The 22,599-nt window shown below is 38.2% G+C and overlaps 1 protein-coding gene across 1 annotated transcript in view; it reads left to right on the top strand.

Moving 5' to 3' along the window:
- The window catches only part of Hnf4g (hepatocyte nuclear factor 4 gamma), a 143,867-nt gene extending 130,765 nt beyond the window's left edge, over positions 1-13,102 (top strand). The window contains exons 7-11 of the mRNA XM_050165052.1: positions 776-863; positions 4,995-5,147; positions 5,264-5,500; positions 6,530-6,652; positions 10,481-13,102. Of these exons, the coding sequence (XP_050021009.1) occupies positions 776-863; positions 4,995-5,147; positions 5,264-5,500; positions 6,530-6,652; positions 10,481-10,602 (723 nt within the window). The 3' untranslated portion in view covers positions 10,603-13,102. The remainder of the gene's footprint in view (positions 1-775; positions 864-4,994; positions 5,148-5,263; positions 5,501-6,529; positions 6,653-10,480) is intronic.
- The last annotated feature ends 9,497 nt before the right edge of the window (positions 13,103-22,599 follow it).

The raw sequence follows: 22,599 nt of genomic DNA, 5'->3' as shown, positions 1-22,599 counted from the left end.
CACAGAGAAGAAAAGCAGTGGATGGATTGGGTTTACACTTTAATCAGCATCATTGAGTAATTCGAATGGAGAACTCTCCAAATGGCCTTCTGTTCAGATGCAAACAATCCCATCTGGAAAACGGCACCATTCACTAATGCGCAGGGGACAGAGGAGAAGCAGTTGCTTGGGATGAGCTACTCTAATCTTGTTTTCTCTGGAGGCTCAGCACACAGCTGAGTGTAAGAATGAAGCTCTGTCCCAATGCTCACCGCTGTAAATCAGACAGCCAACCTAGAAACAGGCAGGAGCCAATCAGCTTCCCTTCTTCTTTGCAAGCCTATGGTTTGCTTTTGTTTATATAATTTATTATTTGCAGGAAATCATGTTTGTACATATTTGTACATAATTCTCAAGGCTACATTTGGTAATACATTTATATATGAAAACAAAGGAAATCCAAACCTATTAGTAAATATATGTTGGGTTTAAACAGGAATACAAGGGGCAGGCCACCAAACTGGGCTGTGAAGAAAAGTCTGCTCCATTCTGCTTGCCTTGAAAACAGAAGATCCATTTTTCTCTGCTACCCCAGAGCAACTGTTTCTGAGGTGCTAAGAGCAAAACCTAGGAAACCTCATCATTTTAAGTATGTATGAATATTGTATGCTAGGAAAAAAAAGGCAGAAAAGGAGGTAGGCATAAGGAACAGTGTAAGTTAATCAGACTCACCATGTACTGCCTTTTAATCATTATATTTTATAATTAATTGTTAAACTTCAAAACTTTCTTTAAGGTGGCCCTGTTGAGAGCTCACGCAGGAGAACACTTACTGCTTGGAGCTACAAAGAGATCCATGATGTATAAAGATGTTTTGCTTTTGGGTAAGATTTTTTTAAAGAAGAAATTATGCTTATTTTCTAGATATGATATGTGGGCTCTATTCTGCATGTACAAAGCACACAGTGGTGCTCTGTTTTCGAAGTGTGTGCTGTTTCTTCTGTCCTCCCTCAGCTCTAGTGTGGGGTGTGGTATGTGTGCATGTGTGCTCGTGCTTGTGTGTGTGTGTGTGTGTGTGTGTGTGTGTGTGTGTATGGTGCCTTGGGCCACCAGAGAACAATTCTGTGTATCCCTGAAATGGAATCAGGTCCTCCCACTTGGATGAAACCATCTTTACTCACTGGGCAGTCTTGCTGGTCCTACTTCTCTTTGTTTTGATTGAATGTAAGTTCAGAATACTGGGAAATGATGGGGAGACATTGAAATTGCAAAATGTGATAGAGATTTTGCTCCATAATCTTGATGCTTACTTGTTTAAGAAATAACTATTTAAATGTCCAATTATTGAATCCCCACGTCCTTTCATGCTCTATCAGAGAGTGATTAGTAGGCTAGTTTATACTCTTTTAAGGAACATATTTCTTTCCTATGATCTTGTTGTTCACAATACACTATAAACTAATTGTATTAGAAAGGGCGGGCAATGTCTGAAAACTACTGGTAGGTAGAATTGTAAGAATCAGCAAAAGTAAAACAGAGGTTGGGCGGTGGTGGTGCATGCCTTTAATCCCAGCACTAGGGAGTCAGAGGTTGGTGGGCCTCTGTGAGTTTGTGGTCAGACTGGTCTACAGAGCTAATTCCAGGACAGCCAGGGCTGTTACATGGAGAAACACTGTCTCAAAAAACTGGAAAAAAAAACAGTAGAAAAGAGTAAGTAGGGAGAAAAGACACAAGAAGACCCAGCATTCTCCCTGAAGACTGTCTCAGTCCTGTCCTGTTAACTGAAAAGTTTAGCTTCGGAGTGACATTTAAGTCCCAAATGTAAACGAATGGGACACGATGTAAGAGTGCTAAGTATTTATTGAACATATACACTTATTAAATGCTCTGCTTTAAGTGCATTGTGCTAACATACACTCTCTTGTTTATTCACTGAAGGTAAACCCTGCTATCATGCCTATTCTGCAATGAAGGAATAGAGGAAGGGAATGTTTTGATCATGATGGAAAGTCAGTCAGCCAAGACCTAGAATTCTAAACCATAATAGGGACAACAGAATGTGCCATGGACCTCAGCTACACATGTTGGTTGCATTTCTACCAAACATTGTAAATTCTGTTCTTTCTGTAAATCTTTTTATAATATAACCTGGAAAACAAGCATGCTATACCTCATTTTTCATTAATAACTAGGTCAACTCTTTTCACATGACAGAATAGAATGCTCATAAAGATAACTATATACAATGATAGGTATGTTCAGTTTGTGTGGCTGTGGTAATCATCTCTCTTTCCGTGTATGTGTATATACAAGCATTACATTTGCACACTTTAAATATATACGATATTTTAGTCCCTCACAAATCACAAAGCTGACATTGGATCTGGGAGATAGGTTGGCACTTCAGTGTTTGGATACTTTGGGACATTCACAATGTTGGAAAAGTACCTGAAACAATCAGCTTAAAAGGAGGAATGGTGAAACCAGGTATTGGTGGCTCACATCTTTAACCCCAGCACTCAGGAGGTAGAGGCAGGCACAACTTTGAGTTCAAGGCCAGCATGGTCTCCAGAACAAGTTCCAGAAAAGCCCTGTCTCCAAAACCCAACCGTTCAAACAAACCAAGGTGAAAAGTTTATGTGGCTCCCAGTTCCTGAGGTTTCTGTTTATAGGTGCTTGACCCTGTTGCTCTAGACAGGGGACAGCACAGAACACTGTGGAAGGCGTATTCTGCAGAGGACACTGTTCATATTAAAAAGAGAGAGAAATATAGTGTACATATACTCCCTTCAAAAGGACACCTTGAGGACTGGAGAGATGACTCAGGGGTTGAGCATTAACTGTTCTTCCAGAGGACCAGGGTGTGATTCCTGGTACTCACAAGGTAGCTCACAGCTATCTGTTCAAGGTGATCTGACAACCCTTTCCAGCTTCTGTGGGTACCCAGCACATATGTGCTGCACAGATAGACATGGACGCCAAATACCTGTGCAGGGGAAAAAAATCAAATTAAAAAAAGGGCATATCTTCAGTGAACTAACCCCTTCCCTTCCCTGAGGGCCTCAGTTTTAAAGGCTTTACTATTTCCCAGTGATGCTGTAAATTGCAGTTTAAAAATTCAATGTATAAGCCTTTGGGAGATATCCAAGATCCAGACAATAATGGTCACCTTTACCTACAGTGGGATAATTAAAAATATATCTTTTTATTTAGTACCAGGATATGTTTATTTTTAAAACTGTGATAAATATTTACTACCTTATACCCAGAGAATATCTAAGACAGAAGGATTTGGAGGGTTAGCTCTTCTGCTCTATCACATTTCCGAACTCCCTTGAACTCAGTTCAATAAACTGGCCAAGTCACCTCTATGTAAAGAAACTAAGTGTCTTAGATAGGATTTCTATTACTGTGATAACACGGACCAGAAGCTACTTGAGGAGGGAAGCGTGTACTTTGCCTTCATTTCCACATGACTTCCTGCGTCACTGAAGGACGTCAGGGCAGGAGCTCAAGCAGAGCAGGGGCCTAGATGCAGGAGCAGATGCAGAGGCCATGGAGGGATGCTGCCGATTGACGCGCTTCTCATGGCTTGCTCAGCCTGCTCTGTTATAGAACCTAAGACCACCAGTTTGGGAATGGCACCTCCCATTTCAATCACTAAAATACCCAATGGGTTTGCCTACAGCTAGATCTTATGGAGGTGTTTTTCAATTGAGGTTCCTTCTGCTCAGTTAACTCTAGCCTGAGTCAAACTGAAAGTAAAATCAGGTGGCAGAATAAGGAAGAAGAGCCTGGGGTGATGGCTGAGGGGGTCAAGTTCTTCCCACATAATTGTGAAGAATTGGATACAAATACCCAAGACTTATGTAACATTAGGTGCTATGACGTGCATCTGTAGGCCCAGGACTTCTATTGGGGAGGGCAGGCAAACGAGGGAGGTTCCCGGAATGCTCACGGGCCCACTAGCCAGGCATACAACACAGAGCAACAAAGATATACTGGATTAAACGAGGTGCAAAGTAAGGGTGTCCTCTGACTTCTATGCATAGGCTGAATTTATTGCAGACTTGCCTCCCCCTACACACACACACATAAAAGAACAAACCCGAAAAATGGAGTATACTATCTGTGAGGGAACTCGTGACAACGCCCGTGCTAATTCTTCTCCCACGCTTAAGCTTGTTTAAACTGCATCTGATCTGTTCTTACTCTAAGAGCACCAAAGCATGCTGGCTTTAATCCACTGTTAGCAAGGAGGATTCTTTAGGATTTGTGTTCAGCTCGTTAAGGAGCGAGGCACTAATAGAGGCCTGACACAGAGGAAGGCTAATCATTACCGGTCGATTCGCCCCTGTCAATTATTAGCTGGTTATGAGTCTGTACTTTTTGTTATCACCAGTGACAGAGGCTGTTAAAACGCACACGGGTACATTATCGTTATCGATTCTCTCTGAGCGTTCTGATGTTCTCGCCTGACGAAGTCAGTGCCATGGGAAGGTGCAATACCTAACACAGTCCATGCCGCAGGACACCATTTTGAACACCAATACATAAAAAGGCAAACAGCGTCCAACAGTGTTGAAGGAGCTGAGGGCTGCTTTCCTGCCACCCAGCTCCCAGCTGCCTGGTTAGCTTATGCCCCGAAATAACAACACACAAATTGTATTCTTTTAAACACTGCTTGGCCCATTATATCTAGCCTCTTCTCGGCTAACTCTCGCACCTTGGACTAGCCCATTTCTAATAATGTGTGTAGCACCCCAAGGTGCGCTTACCGGGAAGATTCTAGCCTACGTCCATCCTGGGTCGGAGCTTCATCGCGTCTGCCCCAGAGAGCACTGGCCTGGCATCTGAGCTCACTTCCTCTTCCTCCCAGCATTCTGTTCTGTTTACTCTACTCACCTATGTTCTAACCCATCAGGGCCAAGCAGTTTCTTTTTTAATTAACCAATGACCTTCCTCCATCACAACAGTCCAGTAGAGACGGTGGTTAATTCTTTATTTTCTTCCAGGAAACAACTACGTCATTCACCGTAACAGCTGTGAAGTAGAAGTCAGCCGTGTGGCTAACCGGGTCCTCGATGAGCTGGTTAGACCATTTCAAGAGATCCAGATAGATGACAATGAGTATGCGTGTTTGAAGGCCATTGTGTTCTTTGACCCAGGTGTGTTTTCAAAACTGTGAAAATTAGTAGCGTGATACTTAAACCATCCTTCCCCACCTTATAGAGTCTTCCGTCTGCTGGCCTCCTAAGCATGCCTATGTCTGTTCCCTCACCAGATGCAAAGGGACTGAGCGACCCCGTGAAGATTAAGAACATGCGGTTCCAGGTCCAGATCAGCCTGGAGGACTACATCAACGACAGGCAGTATGACTCCCGGGGCAGGTTCGGGGAGCTGCTCTTGCTGTTGCCCACCCTGCAGAGCATCACCTGGCAGATGATTGAGCAAATTCAGTTCGTCAAACTGTTCGGCATGGTCAAAATTGACAACCTCCTCCAAGAGATGTTGCTGGGCGGTGAGTGCACTTCCGCACTTCCTTATCGCTTAGCTTTACTGCCCATGCACAAGAGGAGGGTGCCCCTTTATTTCCTTTGGCCTAGAGTTACTTCATTAGTTTGAGGTTCCCATTCCTCCCTGTTGTTGGTCTTCTAACAGGGCATACAAAATCTAGTTTGCTACACATAGAGAGTCTACATTATGTGAGGTAGACAAAGGATCTTGAATAGATTACCATGCTAGTTCTCCCTAGCCCTTGGCATCGCTTGTGGGCTGGCCTCTTTGACTTCAATCCTCAGACTCTTCCATGTGTGCTTACTAGTGTGCTCACTAGAATGCATTCCCCGCTTTGAGGGCTTTGAGAAGTATGAATTCTTCAAGGGCTTTGAGAAGTATGGATTCTTCAAGGGCTTTGAGAAGTATGGATTCTTTTGACTTTCACTTCCTTAAAAGTCTAAAAACAAAGAAATTGCTGCTTAACCCATATATGAATCAAATGACTGAAAAATGAACACTTTGCCCCTGAAGGAATTAGCTGACATAAACTCGTAGAAGAAGAAAATGCTACTTCAGGGTTGCAATAAATGTCAGGAATAAGTTAAGGAATCGTTATTTTATGTTCTGATTTAGATTAAATTTCCTTGGAAAATCACTATATCTATTTTTAGTTTTCTGGTACTTAATGTGTTCCTAATGTTATCTTTCCGAAATAAAAGTTGTTCATACCATTAGGGTGAATCCAAATACTATAAACTTGAGGTAAGTGATTCTTGGAATTGCTTTAACAACAGGCAAGAAACCTAATGATTCCAGGAAACAGCACACAAGGTCCATTATTAATACTCAATATTATGATATAGCATTTATTTCTCCAATGCACCATGAAAGCGGACATTGTCTTTAACATGGGGGTAGCACTCTACATTCGTTTCTGAATTTTTTCCATATGTGCTTTGCAAATAGTAGCATTTAAATGATCCTTGGAAACGTGCATCAAGGTGAAGCCACAGTAAATGTCACTAATGCAACCTTTTTATGTCTTTCATAGGTGCTGCCAATGAGGGAAGCCATCTCCATCACCCAATGCACCCCCATTTGTCTCAGGATCCACTAACTGGGCAAACGATACTTTTAGGTCCCATGTCCACATTGGTTCATACAGACCAAATCTGTAAGTATCTGAAGAAACCCCATCTGTAACATCTCTTAACTTTAGTTATTTGGGGAAATTATAACTTAGGATGGGAAACTCTCAGTTCCCAGTAACTGCAGATCTTAGATGGGATTTCCTCCACCGTAGTTACAAGTATGAGACTTAAATACTCCGATCATTACTTACTCTCTCAAGGTATGAGTTCAAATCCAAGACTGAAGATTTAACACTTAATTTTTTTTCTATTCTATAAGTCTGGGCAATATAAAATATACAGATAGTGTCTGCTTGGTGTTGGTGTAGAGCCATACAAATAGCCATTAAATGGAAACTAACAAATTGTAATAAACAATAGGCTAATAATGGTTGATCATAACCTGTAAAATTGGTAAAATACCAAAAGCTCTTCACTACAGATAGAAAACATTTTAAAAAATTGAAGAAATAAATGTGATATAAGGGATCAAAACAGTGAGAAGTCACACATTATAATTTTGTTGTTAAAAATAGAACAGACTAGTTTGAGCATTCGTTGCTGCCTTCTTTCATTAGAAGAAATCGTTCTAGGGTTTGTGGGACCAGAGAGAATGGATCCTGTAAGTGAGGTGAACTAAAGTATGTGGTAGCCAACTTTACTCAAAGTCTGGGACAATTTATGCTGTGAGGGTTAAGAAAGGTCACCTAAGTAAAGTTCTCCTGAGTTTGAACTGATACAATCACAAGGACAAGACACATGTGGCAAAAACACATTTTTCCATACAAAGAATAAAAGTTTAAATATTGAATTGAATAACAATAACAAGCAATAGTGAGTACCCCGAAATAAATTCATTCCCATATTTTCCACCCAGAGGAGTACAAAACACATTCTAAAAACAATTACTTGTTTTGAAGAAGCTGAAGTCATAAGATTCTTGTATTGTTTTCTTGACTGTTCTCACAGTCGCTCAGGGTTCTCCTCATAGGACTTCCATCCTGGTCCGTGTCCTGACAGAAAGGAAACAGTTTGAGTGGATGGTGGTCAGTTTTTCCCTTTCAGAAGCTTGAACCAACTTTCCGCATCTTACCTTTTCTGTGTTCAATGTCCCGATGTAGCTGTGTAAATTTGTTCATTAGGACTTTTTTCTTTGCTGATTTCACTTCCATTGCTTTTTTTTTTTTTTAAATCAAACTTTCTCTCCCTTACACAAACAAATATTCCTTCCTAAGTTCCTAAATGCATGTTTCTAGCCTTGAACAGCAGTAATATCTGCAGAGCTGTTTCTGCTATCGTCCTGTGTAGACTTGAATTTCAATTTCCAGCATTATTGTTTATTATTTCTTCATTGCTTATCATTGCTGTTGGTCAGTTCTTTCAATTATCCAGTTTCATAACTGGTTACCAGAGATCATTATTGTGATGACAAGAAAGAAGACAACTACATGCTGTGTCCTTGCCTAAGCTAAACAAAAGATGTCAGTGGCCCATCACAGACAGAGATGCATTGTGATCAGTGGCTGATCAAAATGGCATCTGTTATTTAGGAAGTGGTTTCTAGATGGAAGATTGAGACTAAGTTTTGTTTACGCAGGTATTCGTAATTGTAAGTTACCATGGTAACTGGATTTTAAACCATGTTGTTAAAAGATTAGTGCATTTTAACTAAGCTATGGTAACTACAATTACAACAAATAATAATTGTGCAAAATGTGGCTACTTAAGAAAATTCTTTAGAATTTGAAAAACTGTTAAGTGTTATAAGTTGTTGGTGGCCATGTTAACCACTCATTGGTGTAGGTTTAATGCAAGTTTGACTTTTTAATGTTACTCTGGGGATAAAGATTCTATTTAACATGGCATCTAGATTGATTGGTTAATCATCTGTGAATCAGTGTTCATCACTATGGCAGGAACTAAGAGGGACTGACTGCTCACCAGAAAATATTGATTTTGGTACCTGGTCTCAGTGCTTTCATGATGTGCTTGCTACACACACTCTGAAGGGAGAATGGCAAGAAAACTTAAGACAGGGCTTAGTGCAGTAGAACTTCTCCTTTCAAGGCAGGTGAGAAGCAGAGAATGAGAGACAGGAATGGGGGAACCACTTTCCAGAGGCATTCCCCAAAGATCTACTTCCAGCTGAAGTTTCCACCACTCCCCAAGGCACCACCAATTTGAGGCTAAGCCATCCATATGTGGTCTGAGGGAAATGCCTCATATTAAAACATAAAACAATGCTTATGAATCTGTACCTATTAATCCAAAATTTACTTGTCATCTGCTTTCTTTTAATATCAAATCAGGTAACATACTTCACTGGCTTTTGCTGTAGTGACAGAATTTTATGCATATTTGCATTGCCTACTGAACATAAAATCATCTTTAATAACTATTTATAATGTTGGTGTGCCCACATGGCCCATGTAATTTCACATTTTTGGAGTTCCACTTGACTGGCTTTTAAAGAAAAACTTGAGCTTGTTCGTGCTTGCTTGGAACTGTTTGTATTTTATGCAAAGCGAGACATTAAACATCAGCTAAAAGAAATCAGTGGTTTTTTGATCTTTATAGAAGATCCCTAAAATTTAAAACTGCTCTATTTGTCAAGAAATAATTTGAGTAGAAAATTTCTGTATTTCTATTCAAACAAGCCACATTAAAGAGAGACATACATAGATCTAATCTACATGGGAAGGAGAAAAAGACAAGATCTCCTGAGTAAATTGGGAGCATGAGGACCTAGGAGATGGTTGAAGGGGAGGGGAGAGGTAGGGAGGAGAGCAGAGAAAAATGTAGAGCTTAATAAAAATTAAAAAAAAAAGTGCTGCTTTTTGTGGGGCAGTGGTGGTACACGTTTTTAATCCCAGCACTTGGGAGGCAGAGACAGTTGGATCTCTGTGAGTTCAAGGCCAGCCTGGTCAACAAGAGCTAGTTTCAGGATAGGCTCCAAAGCTACAGAGAAAGCCTGTCTCGGGAAAGATTTTTGAAGTAATTGCTAATCCATACTTAGCAATAATATAAGGTATTAAAGAATAGCAGCCATAAGGAGATTGTTCTTGTTTTTATATGCATTCTTTAAAAACTGAAAAATCTATGATGTTTATAATGTGAGCAAACATTTAATACTAGTTATAGCAAATATTTTGTTTTTTAAAGTTAAAGGATATCATAGATTTTATTTTACAATATACTAAAATTCCACGATAGGAAGGAATACATTCCTGCTCAATAAAGTATTCAAACTACATTTCAAAAAAATTTTCAATTCAATTTTTTATATTCAATTACTTTCTATTTGATTATGCAGGTTTGCTCTTAGCATTGAAGGGGAAGGAGCAGGCCGGCTCAATTGTAATAGGATTGTATAGCAACAAACTAGCGTGCTCCAGAGGTTATGGGCTGTGGCTTCGATTTCAAAACTCTTGTAAAGCAGCTGAACTTTAATTTTTAGATCATATAAAATGTATAGAATGCAAGCCACATATATGTTCATTTTATACATATCTTGACTAGAGATGTTATGAAGATTGCCCTTTCTAATATTTGAGATAAATCAACATTCTAATAATTGTCTTTAGTAAGTTCTTTCTTCTGGGTGTGTAGGAGAACACATGAAAGCCAGGAAACATCTTGAAGTGAGAACAGATTGCTTAGCATGATAGTCTCTCATTGTTTAACTCTATGTGGGAAGGGAGGATGAGCATCTCACCATTAGTGTGTCAGGGGCCTGATAATTCATTCTAAACATCAATGCTTTACATGTGACCTTTTCCCTAAATATACTAATGCCTATTGACATTCTGTAGGACCTTGTGTGGTGCGGCAGAGAGACGGCTAACATACACTATTCTGTGTTTCCTTTTCAGCAACTCCAGAAACCCCACTCCCTTCCCCACCCCAGGGCTCTGGGCAAGAACAGTACAAAATCACTGCGAACCAGGCGTCTGTCATTTCACACCAGTCCCTCTCTAAACAAAAGCAGTTGTGAGAAGGTGCTCACTTCTGAATGGTACTGTGTAAATGTGAAACCCACTGCTCTTGAAATGTCTCGGGATGGTACTTTTGCCAACTTTTAGGCAAGGCTTGCTTCTCCATGGTGCTGTTGTAAGGTGGTATCCTATTTTCTTGTTTGTAACCACATTATGCTTATTGTTGCTGTAAAGGAAAGCTTTCACATGCAACCTCTGTATATTTGAATTTGAAGTTTTTTTTTTTTTTTAATAGTGTATTGTTTCCAACTATTCCTGCACTGTGCCCACGCTACTGGGATCTTATGTATGGCTTTCTTTTTCTTTTTTTTTTCATAATATTAATTTAAATCTGTAAATAATTGCTTTGTTATAATGTGGTGCAGAATTAAATGTTCTTATTGGTTAAAAGTAGATCAGCAACACTAGGTAATATAAAAATAAACCAATTATTTTAAAAAATAAATTGTAAACTTGAAGATTAGAGAAGGTGAAATAGAGCATTTCTCGAAAGGATAATAGTCAGGGCCTTCTGCTACCTGCAGCAAATGTTTCCGTGTTAACTTCAGAGAACTAATGCCATTTTAAGGATGACTGGATATACTCTGCAATGTGACTAAATTTGAAGAGGTCTGCTAAGGAAAGGCATGTTGGTTCTTTTAGTGATGATACAAGCCATAGTAAAACAAAGTCATGCCAAGTAATGGCTCAATATAAAGGAGAATTCATGTCTCACTCATAGGAAATATGGAAAGTCACTCATTCATTAGACCTTGGCGCATGCCCACACCAGCTCTCTGGGAAACCAGGAAAGTCTTTCTATGTAAACGTGTGTCAGCTCAAGTTATACAACTCTGGGAGAAAGGACACCGGAGAACATGTCTTTGAACACATTTGTGCAAACCCAGATCTGGTTGGTTTTAATGAGACTGGGTAAGGGTGTGGTTTTTAAAATATACCCAGGCTAACAATGGAATATTATTTGCCAATAATGCTCATGAATGAAGGTAACAAGTACACAACAGCTTACAATATTTGCAATGAGGATAAGAGATCAGTTTTGTACCTTTTGCAATCCTCACATCTTTCCCTATAAAACTAAAGAACATAAAAGTACACAAGATTGGTTTTGATGACTTAGGGAAATTTGCAGCATAGGAATATACTGAACATAATTCTTGACTGAAAAGTAGCCCCAACTCGTTTGATGTAGTACCTACATCTGGAATTTATTTTCAAGGCATTAATTATAGGACACCTTATGAAGCAGCAATAGCCACACCTCTGCGTGTACTTGCTCTCCTTCTCCCAGCCTTTCTTGTTCTTTCCCTTTTATATTTACAGAAGTAGTGAAAATGGTTGAATACATAAATATAAATATTATTATATAAGTATATAAAATCGAATATATATCAAAAGTTAAAAAGCATTCAAAGTTGTAAGATTTTGGGTTAAGGTTTTCCAGGGACCTTCCCAGTTTCTCAGACTTGAGTCATTGTTTCCACCTTCCTAGTAGTACAAAGACCATTTTCATATGAACTAACTCGGCTCTAAAAGTGAAGTAGTCTGACAGCTATCAGCACTTTCATAGAATCACCTGTATTTCTTCAAATGCAACTAACCTTCTAAACTAAATTATAACATTGAGTGAGTGAGGGGGAAGGCAAAGAGAAAGAGTGGTTCCTTAATTCTTAATATTTTGAAAATTTACTCTTGTTCCATGAAACAAGCAAGTAACTAAATCTCATCAGTATAAATATCATTTGTAGGTTTTGTTTCCTTCTTTAATGTTATTCTCCTAAAATAAAAAACTAGTCTACCTGGGCCACTATAAGAAAATATCATATATGGGGAAAAGTAAACAACAGAAATTTATTTCTCATTGCTGTCCATGTTAGGAAGCCCATGAGCAAAGAATTATCAGATTCTCTCTCTGATCTATAGATGGCTATTTGTGAAACAACTCTCAGGGACCACTTTTGTACGAATACAATTCTCCCTCATGCAGGCTCAGCCCTCGTGACCTCTTTACCTTCCAGTATACCCATCTCTGCATAGCATCATATTTTTGACTGTGTAGCAACATAAGTGAGGAGGCATTTGGGCATTCAGACCATGGTAAATCATCTAAAAACACAGAATATAAAATTTATATTTTAATGAATAATGTGTTCATAAAAATTTATGAAAAAGTTATGTTTAAAAACTATTGCTAATAACTTTGTTTTGATAACTATTGTCAGGGAATTTGTAATATAGTATTTTTATACATCAAGCTGCCAGAAATGGTGGACAAAGAAGAACTGATGTTTTCAATGTATTATCATGATATTGTTAAGAAAAGTCATTGCTTTTATAAAATACACTTTTTCAGGTGACAGATATAAATAATTTATTGTGAGATAACAATTCATTTTATAAATGCAAAATTATTTTTATAAATTTCATTGTTGAAAATCAGAAATGAGTACCTTTTTAAATGTTGAATTACAGTGAGATTAAAATATTTCTAAACTGTGATGCCTGTTTTACTGAGCTTTCTAAATAAAAACCAAGAAAATATAGCTAAAATGAGATGCTTCATTAGTATTTAAAACTATTTTTATCACTTTGGAAATACATTGCCATTTGTATTGTCAGTGTGTTATATTGCTATGGAGTGGTCTTTATACAACAAAGATTGATTTTTAGCACATATATACATACATACACACATGTGTATATGTATATGTATATATACCTCTATTTATATACCTGGGTTGATTTCTAATTTGGTATCAGTTATTGATAAATATGACCAAAATAGCCTACTGCTAATCTAATACTGTGCTAGTCTTTTCAGTGTCTGTGATTAATCACAAAAACCAAGGCAATTTATTGAAGAAATAGTTTATTTGTGCTTTTTGTTCCAAAGCAATAAGAGTCTATTACCATGACAGTAGGGGAAGCGGCAGGCACGTGGCAGGCATGACCTCTGTAGTAGAACACTTGCATCTTGAACTGCAGCCATGAAGCTGAATAAGAAAACTAAAGACTACCCAAATCCTACCTAGAGCCATACTTCCCCCAGCAAGGCCACCTTCCAAAATCTACCCAAATAGTCTCCCCAACTAGGGACCAGTTATTCAAAAGCCCCAGTCAATGGGGGGAGGGGATGGGCATCTAATTAAAACCATTACACCTTAAAGATTTTAGGTGTGAAGTTTATAAATGTTGATGACCAATGTGATGGTTAATTTTGATTGTAAAATACACAGTGCCTAGAATCACCTAGAGGCAAATCTCTGGATACCCCCAAGAGATTTCATGGATAAGGTCATCCTCTGGGCACACCTGAGAGAGACTCCATGGATTAGGTCATCTTCTGGACACACATGAGAGAGATAGCATGGATTAGGTCAACCTCTGGACACACATGAGAGAGACTCTATAGATTAAGTCATCCTCTGGACACACAAGAGAGACTTCATGGGTTAGGACAACCTCTGGTCATATCTAAGAGAGATTCCATGGATTAGGTCAACTTCTGGACATACCTGAGAAAGACTCCATGAGTTAGGTTATCCTCTGGACACATTTGAGCTGAGAATGAGAGTTCTCTGTGAAAGCGTTGCCTATGTTACAAAATTGTCATGGTCAGTATACCCTGCCCCCTACCCAAAACACTCCAGCTCATGAGCTTCCCTTCCCCAAGCCTCTCTTCCCTGTATAACCCAGCCATTTATGTCACTCAGTCTCTTTGGCCTCTTGGCCTCTGAATTCCCAAGTACTCTCTTTGTTCCATTTCTCTGCTTTTTTTTTCTTGCTCTTCTCCTGTCCCTCACCACATGGCCTGGTTCAGGCTAGACCCTTCCAGATGCAGCATCTATTCTTTATATTACCATAAACCTTCTCATCACCCATACCTAGTGGCAGTCAGGTCCTCAATTTTTTCATTCACTTGATGCTAAAACCATAAAAATCTCATAGATGAATTCCCTTCCAAGGAACTCAGCTGCTCCAAGCCACACTGCTGATTTGATGCTCTTAAATATGCATAGATTATTTGTTTCTCTGGCTTCTGCCTCCCACCAAATTTGATTCCAAATACTAGAGTCCACTTCCATTTAACTCCTTTCTAAACAAGAGATATTCCCACTTGAAGGGTGTCTACTCCATAAGAATACCCCTTGAATCTAGCCTGCTATATCTTCCTGGTACAAATGTATATACCCTCCACATGGTAATCTCTCTCTTTTTATAGATATTCACTTTTGCTCATTCAAAAAGAAAGAATATTAAAAGCTGCAAGAGGAAAATACCACTTAACAGAAAAAGTCAGAACTATTAGAATTACATATTACTTCTCAATAGAGACTCTTAAAAACTGAAGGGCTTGGAAAGATGTACTACAGACTCTTAAGAGATTACATATTCCAGTTCAGACTACTATAACCAACAAAACTTTCAATCACAATAGGTAAAGAAAATAAAACATCCCATGTTAAAACCAAAGTTAAGCAATGTCTAGCTACAAACCCAGCCCTACAGAAGGCACTAGAAGGTAAACCTCAACCTGAGGAGGTTAGCTACACCCAAGAAAACACAAGGAATAAATAATCCCAGACAAGCAAATCAAAAGAAGAAAAGCACACACACATCATACAACAAAAATTATGGAAATCAACAACCACTGTTCATTAATGAAACTCCATATCAATGGTATCAATTCTACAACAAAAAGACAGATTAACAGAATGGATGACAAACAGTATCCATTTTCTGCTATATCCTAGAAAAACAGTTTACCACCAAGCATAGACATCACTTCAAAGTAAAAAAAAATGGAAAAAAGATTTTTCAACCAAATTGAACTAAGAAAAATGGTGTAGCCATTCTAATATCTGACAAAATAGGCTTTAATCAAAAATTAATCAAAATAAATAGGGAAGGACCCTACATATCCATTAAAGAAAAACAAATCACCAAAAGGACATGACAATTCTTAAATATGATATACCTGACATAAGGGTTCCCAAGTTCATAAAACAAATACCACTACAGCTTAAATACCATTGACATCAAACACTGATATTGCAAGACTTCAATACCCTACTCTTTCTAACAGACAGGTTGCCCAGACAAAAGCTAAACAGAGAAATGCTGCAGCATTGTTATAAACCAAATGAACCTAACAATTATTTATAGAATATTTTACCCAAACACAAAAGAATATACCTTTTTCTCAGCAATTCATGGGATAGTCTCAAAAACTAAGTACATTCTTGGACATAAACAAGACTTAACAGATTCAAGAAATTGAAATAACATTCTGCATCCTATCTACCCAGCATGAAATAAAGTTATATTTCAACAAAAACAGATATAACAAAAAGCTTATAAAATCATGGACACTGAACAACTCACTACTGAAAAAAATGGATTAAGAAAGAATATGAGGCAAACCAAAAGGTGAGTGAACAGACAGCCAGCTTGGCAACCTACTGTCTAGGCCTTCAGTACCTGAACAAAATACAGGAGCCCCTTCCCCACCTGCCTCAGCTTCACTAGCCAGTGAGCCAGCAAGCTTCCTGCAGGTAGGCTACTCCAACCCACCAAAGGTTGGCACTGTAAGCTACAAGGCCCATTCTGCCCAGAAACCCACCTGCTGTACGAACTCCTTCAGTCAGTAACCTTTAAGATGTCCAAGGATGAAAAGTTATCCTTAATGAAAAAATTCCATACCTTGACATCATATGTGTAGAATGAGGACCAGAGGTTAGGTGAGTCAATGAAATCATTAGAAATATTCATAGGGTAAGATATCTAGGCTTTACAAGAGACAGTGGTAAAAAGGTTTGAAGTGATTGAGGAAATTATCAGAACTGATGAGCAGGTTGAGAAGGTACAAGGAAAGGATTTTAAAAGGCTAGTACTTGTCAGAGATGACTTGCCAAGACTTTTAGCTATTTACACCATAAACACCTCTGACAAACTGCCAAATACTAAATACCCAAAAAGATCCAAAGAATGTAGATGGAAACCTATAGGTATGAATGATCTAAAAGAAATGAAGGGAGCAGTAGTATCTTATGGTTTGCATTCGCCATTAGCTACTGGAGAAGGTAAAGACATGGGCTTCCAGCAATAAGGCTACCCCACACAACTGGCTTTAATTAGTTTCAATGGTCCTGGAAGATGGACAGCAACTGCAGTGGAAATGCTACTATTAAGAAGAGGCAAAAATTTTAGAACAACAGGGAAAAGCAAAAGGATTTGAGGTACCTCATGACAAAATTCTGGCTAGGTCACTTATGCTGAGCCACATGATCAAGCTCTTTATGATGAACACATCTTGTCCCTATGACACACAGCAGCTATAAATGCTTGGGACAGGATTCAAGAATAGGAAAACAACTGAATCATATAATAATATCAAACAAGGCCAAAGAAAACAACAAGGTAATTTAACTTATGGGTCCTCTACAATCTGGAATTCTTGCTTTCCCTGTTACCTAAAGGATTGCTTCTTATAGTTACTGATTTAAGAAGTTGTTTCTTCACTATACCTTTACAAGAAAAGGACAGAGAAAAATTTGCCTTCACAGTGCCTACTTATAATATTTCTCAGCCTATTAGAAGATATCAATGGATTGTCTTCCCACAGGGAAAGCTCAATAGCCTCACCCTATGCCAATATTTTGTAAGTAAATCATTGGATAAAATATGTAAACAATTTCCTACATCTATAATTTACTATTACTTGGATAATATTTTACTGTCTGATTCAAAGGTAGATACTTTAGAAAGGATGTTTTAAAGAAATGGACTTTACAAATTGATCCTGAAAAACAAAAGAGGAGATTTGACCAATTACCTAGGTTACAAAATAGGTTTACAGAAAATTAGAACACAAAAAGCTCAAATTAGGACCTTGAGAGCTCAGTCCATTGCTCCAATGTGGGTCTCTGTCTCCATCTCCATCCATCACAAGATGAAGGTTCTATAGTGATATGCAGGATATTCATTAGTATGGCCATAGGATCGGGCCATTTCAGGCTTTCTCTCCTCAGCTGCCCAAGGACCTAGTTGGGGACATCTCTCTGGACCCCTAGGAACCCCAGAGGCTTTGTGGGAGCCTAGCCTGTTTGGATGCCCACCTTCCTACACCTGGATGGAGGGGGGAGGACCTTGGACTGCCCACAGGGCATGGAACCCTGACTGCTCTTCTGACTGGAGAGGGAGGGGGGAGGGGAGTGAGGAGTGGGATTGGGGGGGGGAGGGAAGCAGGGAGGAGGCGGAAATTTTTAATAAAAAAATAAATAAATAAAGCTCAAATTAGGAGAGACTAATTGTGGACTCTTAATGACTTTCAAAGATTACTAGAAGACATTTGCTTTATGACCCAATGAAGGAATAACACCTGATCTAATAGTTCATTTATTCAAAACCTTAGATGATGACAAAGACTTAAATAGCCCCAGGGAATTGACAACTGAAGCCAAGAAAGAATTAATTTAGGATGAAGAGGAATTAAAAAAAGCACATGTGAATCAGGTGGATCCAAATCTTAATTGTATTCTAGTCATATTGCCTTCTAGAATTTCCCCTACAGAAAATTTAATTCAGAGGAAAAATATTATATTAGAATGTATCTTTATACCACATAAACTGAGTAAATATCAAAAACTTATGTGGAAAAGTTTCCTTAATTAATGATAAAAGGAAATGTGAGACTTTGTCAACTACCAGGAATAGACCCAGCAAAAATTATAGTGCCTTTTACTACTGAAGAAATAAAAAAGTTATGGGAAGACAATGAACCCTGGTAAAAAGCGTGTGTTAATTTTTTTAGGAGAGATTAGTAGCAATTATTCCAAAAGTGATAGAATTAACCTTATAAAAAGAATACTTGGATTCTTCCCTGCGTTGTAGGTGACACACCAATAACTAGAGCCTGTACATTTGAACTAATGTGAATAAACCAGGAAAGGAAGTCTACAAATCAGAAGATTAAAATAAAGTGGGAAAAAGCTCTTATAATTCTGTCCAAAAGGCAGAAGTATATGCTCTTTTCATGGTACTAAAGTATTTTAAAGAACCCCTCAATATAGTTACTGATTCACAATATGTAGAAAGAGTTGTTTTGCATATTGAAACCACTGAATTTACTCCACATGATACAGAATTAACTTTATTATTAATACAGTTTCAACATTAGATACTCAGAAATCCAGGGAATCAGTAGGACACACTACAAAATCTGTATTCCACAAAATTGGAAAATGTAAAAGAAATAAAATTTTTTTGTATAGGTGCCACATACTAAAATTAAATTGAGATTACATGAACAATTTAAATATACCTACGACCTACAAAGAAACAGAAGCTTTCATCAAAAGCCTTACAACCAATAAACAAAATGTGTCCAATTTTTTTTTTAGTGCAGAATTCTACCAGAACTTCAAAGAAGAGCTAATACATATACTGCTCAAATTGTTCCACACAATAGAAACAGAAGGAACATTGCCAAACTTTTTTCTCTATTTCTTTTTCTAAATTTATTAGATATAAAAATTACCAATCCAAGTTCCCAATCCCTCCTCTCCTCCCATTCCCTCCACATAGCCTCCCAGTACACCCCATCCAATCCTCAGAGAGGGTAAGACACATTGCTTTGTTGAAGACCTAAGGCCCCTCCTACTATATCTAGGTTGAGCAAGGTATACATTCAAAGAGAGTAGAATCCCAAAAAGCCAGTACATGCAGTAGGGAGAAATCCTGGTGCCACTGCCAGTGGCCCCCAAGTCTGCCCCAGCCATGCATCTGTCAACTACATTCTGGGAGACTAGTTTGGTCCTATGCTTGTTCCTTCCCAGTCTGGTTGGAATTTGTAAGCTCCCATTAGCTCAGGTAAACTGTTTCCGTTGGTGTTACCCTCATGGTCTTGACCTCTCTGCTCATATTCTCATTCCTCCCACTCTTCAACTGCACTTTGGGAGCTCAGTCCAGTGCTCTGATGTGGGTCTCTGCCTCTGTTTCTGCCAGTTGCTGGATGAAGGTTCAGTGGTAATATTTAAGAAATTCATCAGTATGAATATAGGGCAAGTCAAGATCTGGCCGCATCTCCTCTATTGGTTAGGATCTTAGCTGGGGTCATCCTCATGGATTTCTGGGAATTTCTCAAGAGCCAGGCTTCTAACACTATATGGCACCCTCAATCAAGACATCTCTTCCCTTGCTCTCATCTCTGTCCTTCCTCTATCTCGACTATCCCATTCCCTCAAGTTCTCAACTCTCCTCTTCTCCTTTCTCTTCTCCTTCCACTTCCTTCTTCCCCTACCCCTATACTCCTAATTTTCTCAGGTGATTTTGTCTGTTACCAATTTCTAGGTGAATATATATATATATATATATATATATATATATATATATTTGGAGGGGTTCAACATAATACACAGCTCCTCTACACTCATAAACTATAGGCTCAATGTCCTTTTTTTATAGCCAATATCTACTTATGAGTGAGTATTTACCATATTCATCTTTTTGGATCTGTGTTTCCTCACTCAGGATAGTGTTTTCTAATTCCATCCATTTGCATGCAAAATTCAGGATGTCATTGTTTTTTTTTTTTTTTTTTTTTTTACTGCTGAGTAGTACTCTAATGTGTAAATGTGCCACATTTTCTTTATCCATTCTTCTTTTGAGAAGAATCTAAGTTTTTTCTAAGTTCTGGATATTACAAATAATGTTTCTATGAACATAGTTGGACAAACACTTCTGTAGTATGATTGACCATCTTTTGGGTACATGCCCAAGAATGGTATTGCTGGATCTTGATACTGAAACCACACACAAAGACTCAACCAAAAAAGAGAATTGCAGACCAATCTCACTCATTAACATAAAGGCAAAAATACTCAATAAAACACTGGCAAACTGAATCCAAGAACACACCAAAAAAAATCATCGACTGTGACCAAGCTGACTTCATTGTAGAGATGCAGGGATGGTTCAGCATATAAAAACCTATCATTGGAATCCACTATATAAATAAACAAATGAAAAGCCATATGATTGTCTCATTAGATGCCCAAAAATCATTTGACAAAATTCAATACCCCTTCATGATGAAGTTCTTGGAGATATCAGGGATATAAGGAAAGCATGTAATCATAATAAAAACAATATACAGCAAGCCCACCTCCAACATCAAATTAAATGGAAAGAAACTCAAAACAATTCCACTAGATTCAAGAAGACAAGACTTCAAATCTTTCCATAAGTATTCACCATAGTTCTTGAAGTTCTAGCTAGAGCAATAGGACAATAAAAGGAGATCTAGGGGATTCAAATTGGAAAGGAAAAAGGTCAAACTTTCGCTCTTCACAGAAAATATTATAGTATACCTAAGTGACCCCAAGAATTCTATCAGGGAACACCTACAACTGATAAATACCTTTAGTAATGTGGCAGGATACAGAAAAATCAGTAGCCCTCCCATATACAATGATAAAGAAGCTGAGAAAAAAATCTGCAACACATCATCATTCACACTAGCCACAAATAACATAAAATATCTTAAGGTAACACTAACCAAAGAAGTGATAAACCTCTTCAACAAGAACTTTAAGTCTTTGAAGCAAGAAATTGAAGAAATTATTTGAAAATGGAGAGATATTCCTTGTTCCTGGATAGGTAGAATCAACATAATAAACAATGTCAATCCTACCAAAAGCAATCTCCAGATTCAATGTAATCCCCATTAAAATCCCAACATAATTCTTTACAGTCCTCAAAAAAAAAATAACCCATACTCAACTTCATATGGAAAAACAAAATGCCCAGGATAGCCAAAACAATCCTGTATAGCAAAGGAACTTCGGGAGGCATCAGCATCCCTGACATAAAGCTCGATTATAGAGCTACACTAATGAAAACAGTTTATTATTAGCATAAAAATAGAGAAGTTGACCAACAAAATCCAATTGAAGACACAGACATTAATCCAAACATTTATGAACACCCAATTTTTACAAAGAAACTAAAATTATATAATGGAAAAAAGAAAGCATCTTCAACAAATGGTGCTGGCATAACTGAATGTCAGCATGTAGAAGAATGCAAATAGATCCATATCTAGCCCATGCACAAAACTCAAGTCCAAATGGATTAAAGACCTTAATATAAATCCAACCATACTGAACCTGACAGATGAGAAAGTGGTGAGTAGCCTTCAATACATAAGCACAGGAGAGCACGTCCTTTATATAATATTAATAGCACAGACACTGACAGCAACAATAAATAAATAGGACCTCCTGAACCTGAGAAGCTTCTGTAAAACAAAGGACATAATCAATAAGACAGAAAGGCAGCTTACTGAACGGGAAAAGATCTTCACCAACTCCACATCAGACAGAGGACTGTTCTCCAAATATATAAATAACTAAAAAAAAATTAGACATCAAAATATCAAACAATCCAATTAGAAATGGGGAAGAGATTGAAGGCATAAGTCACGAACAATGCCACACCAGTTTGGAGTTATGATTAATAGGGGGTTATTTATTTAAAGGGGAAAAAATTACAGATTACCGTCCCAGACAAAAGCCATCTGCACAACCAGGAAGGGAGTCTAGTCTCCTGCGGAGCAGGAAGTGAAGAGAGTAAGCAGAAGAAGTAGCCATTTTTTTAAAGGGAGAGAAACCATGCCCCAATGGGCTGGTATCTCAGCAGCTATTGGTTGGAGGGGCGGAAGGACCTCCCGCAACACCTCCCCCTTTTGTTTAAGTAAGAGAGTTCTAAACCTACTACAAAATTATATACAATAAGTACAAATATCCTATTCTAACTAGCTTAGGTCTTGTATAATAAATAACTTGGCCAAGTCGTGAGAGAAAGGTAACTACATTTATATAGTCTTCAACCCCATCAAAGATCTGAGAAGGGAAATAATGTTACCTGGGTAATTAGGAAGTTCAGTAAAACAACTTCCAAAACATGCAACAAATCACAGAGACAACTAGCTACCT

The sequence above is a fragment of the Alexandromys fortis genome, unplaced genomic scaffold, assembly GCF_014885135.2.
Source record: "Alexandromys fortis isolate MF-2015 unplaced genomic scaffold, M_Fortis_MF-2015_v1.1 scaffold_135, whole genome shotgun sequence".
In the NCBI taxonomy this organism is placed as follows: domain Eukaryota; kingdom Metazoa; phylum Chordata; class Mammalia; order Rodentia; family Cricetidae; genus Alexandromys; species Alexandromys fortis.
The sequence above is the reverse complement of the archived record's forward strand: the minus strand, read 5'-3'. Positions and strand labels throughout refer to the sequence as shown.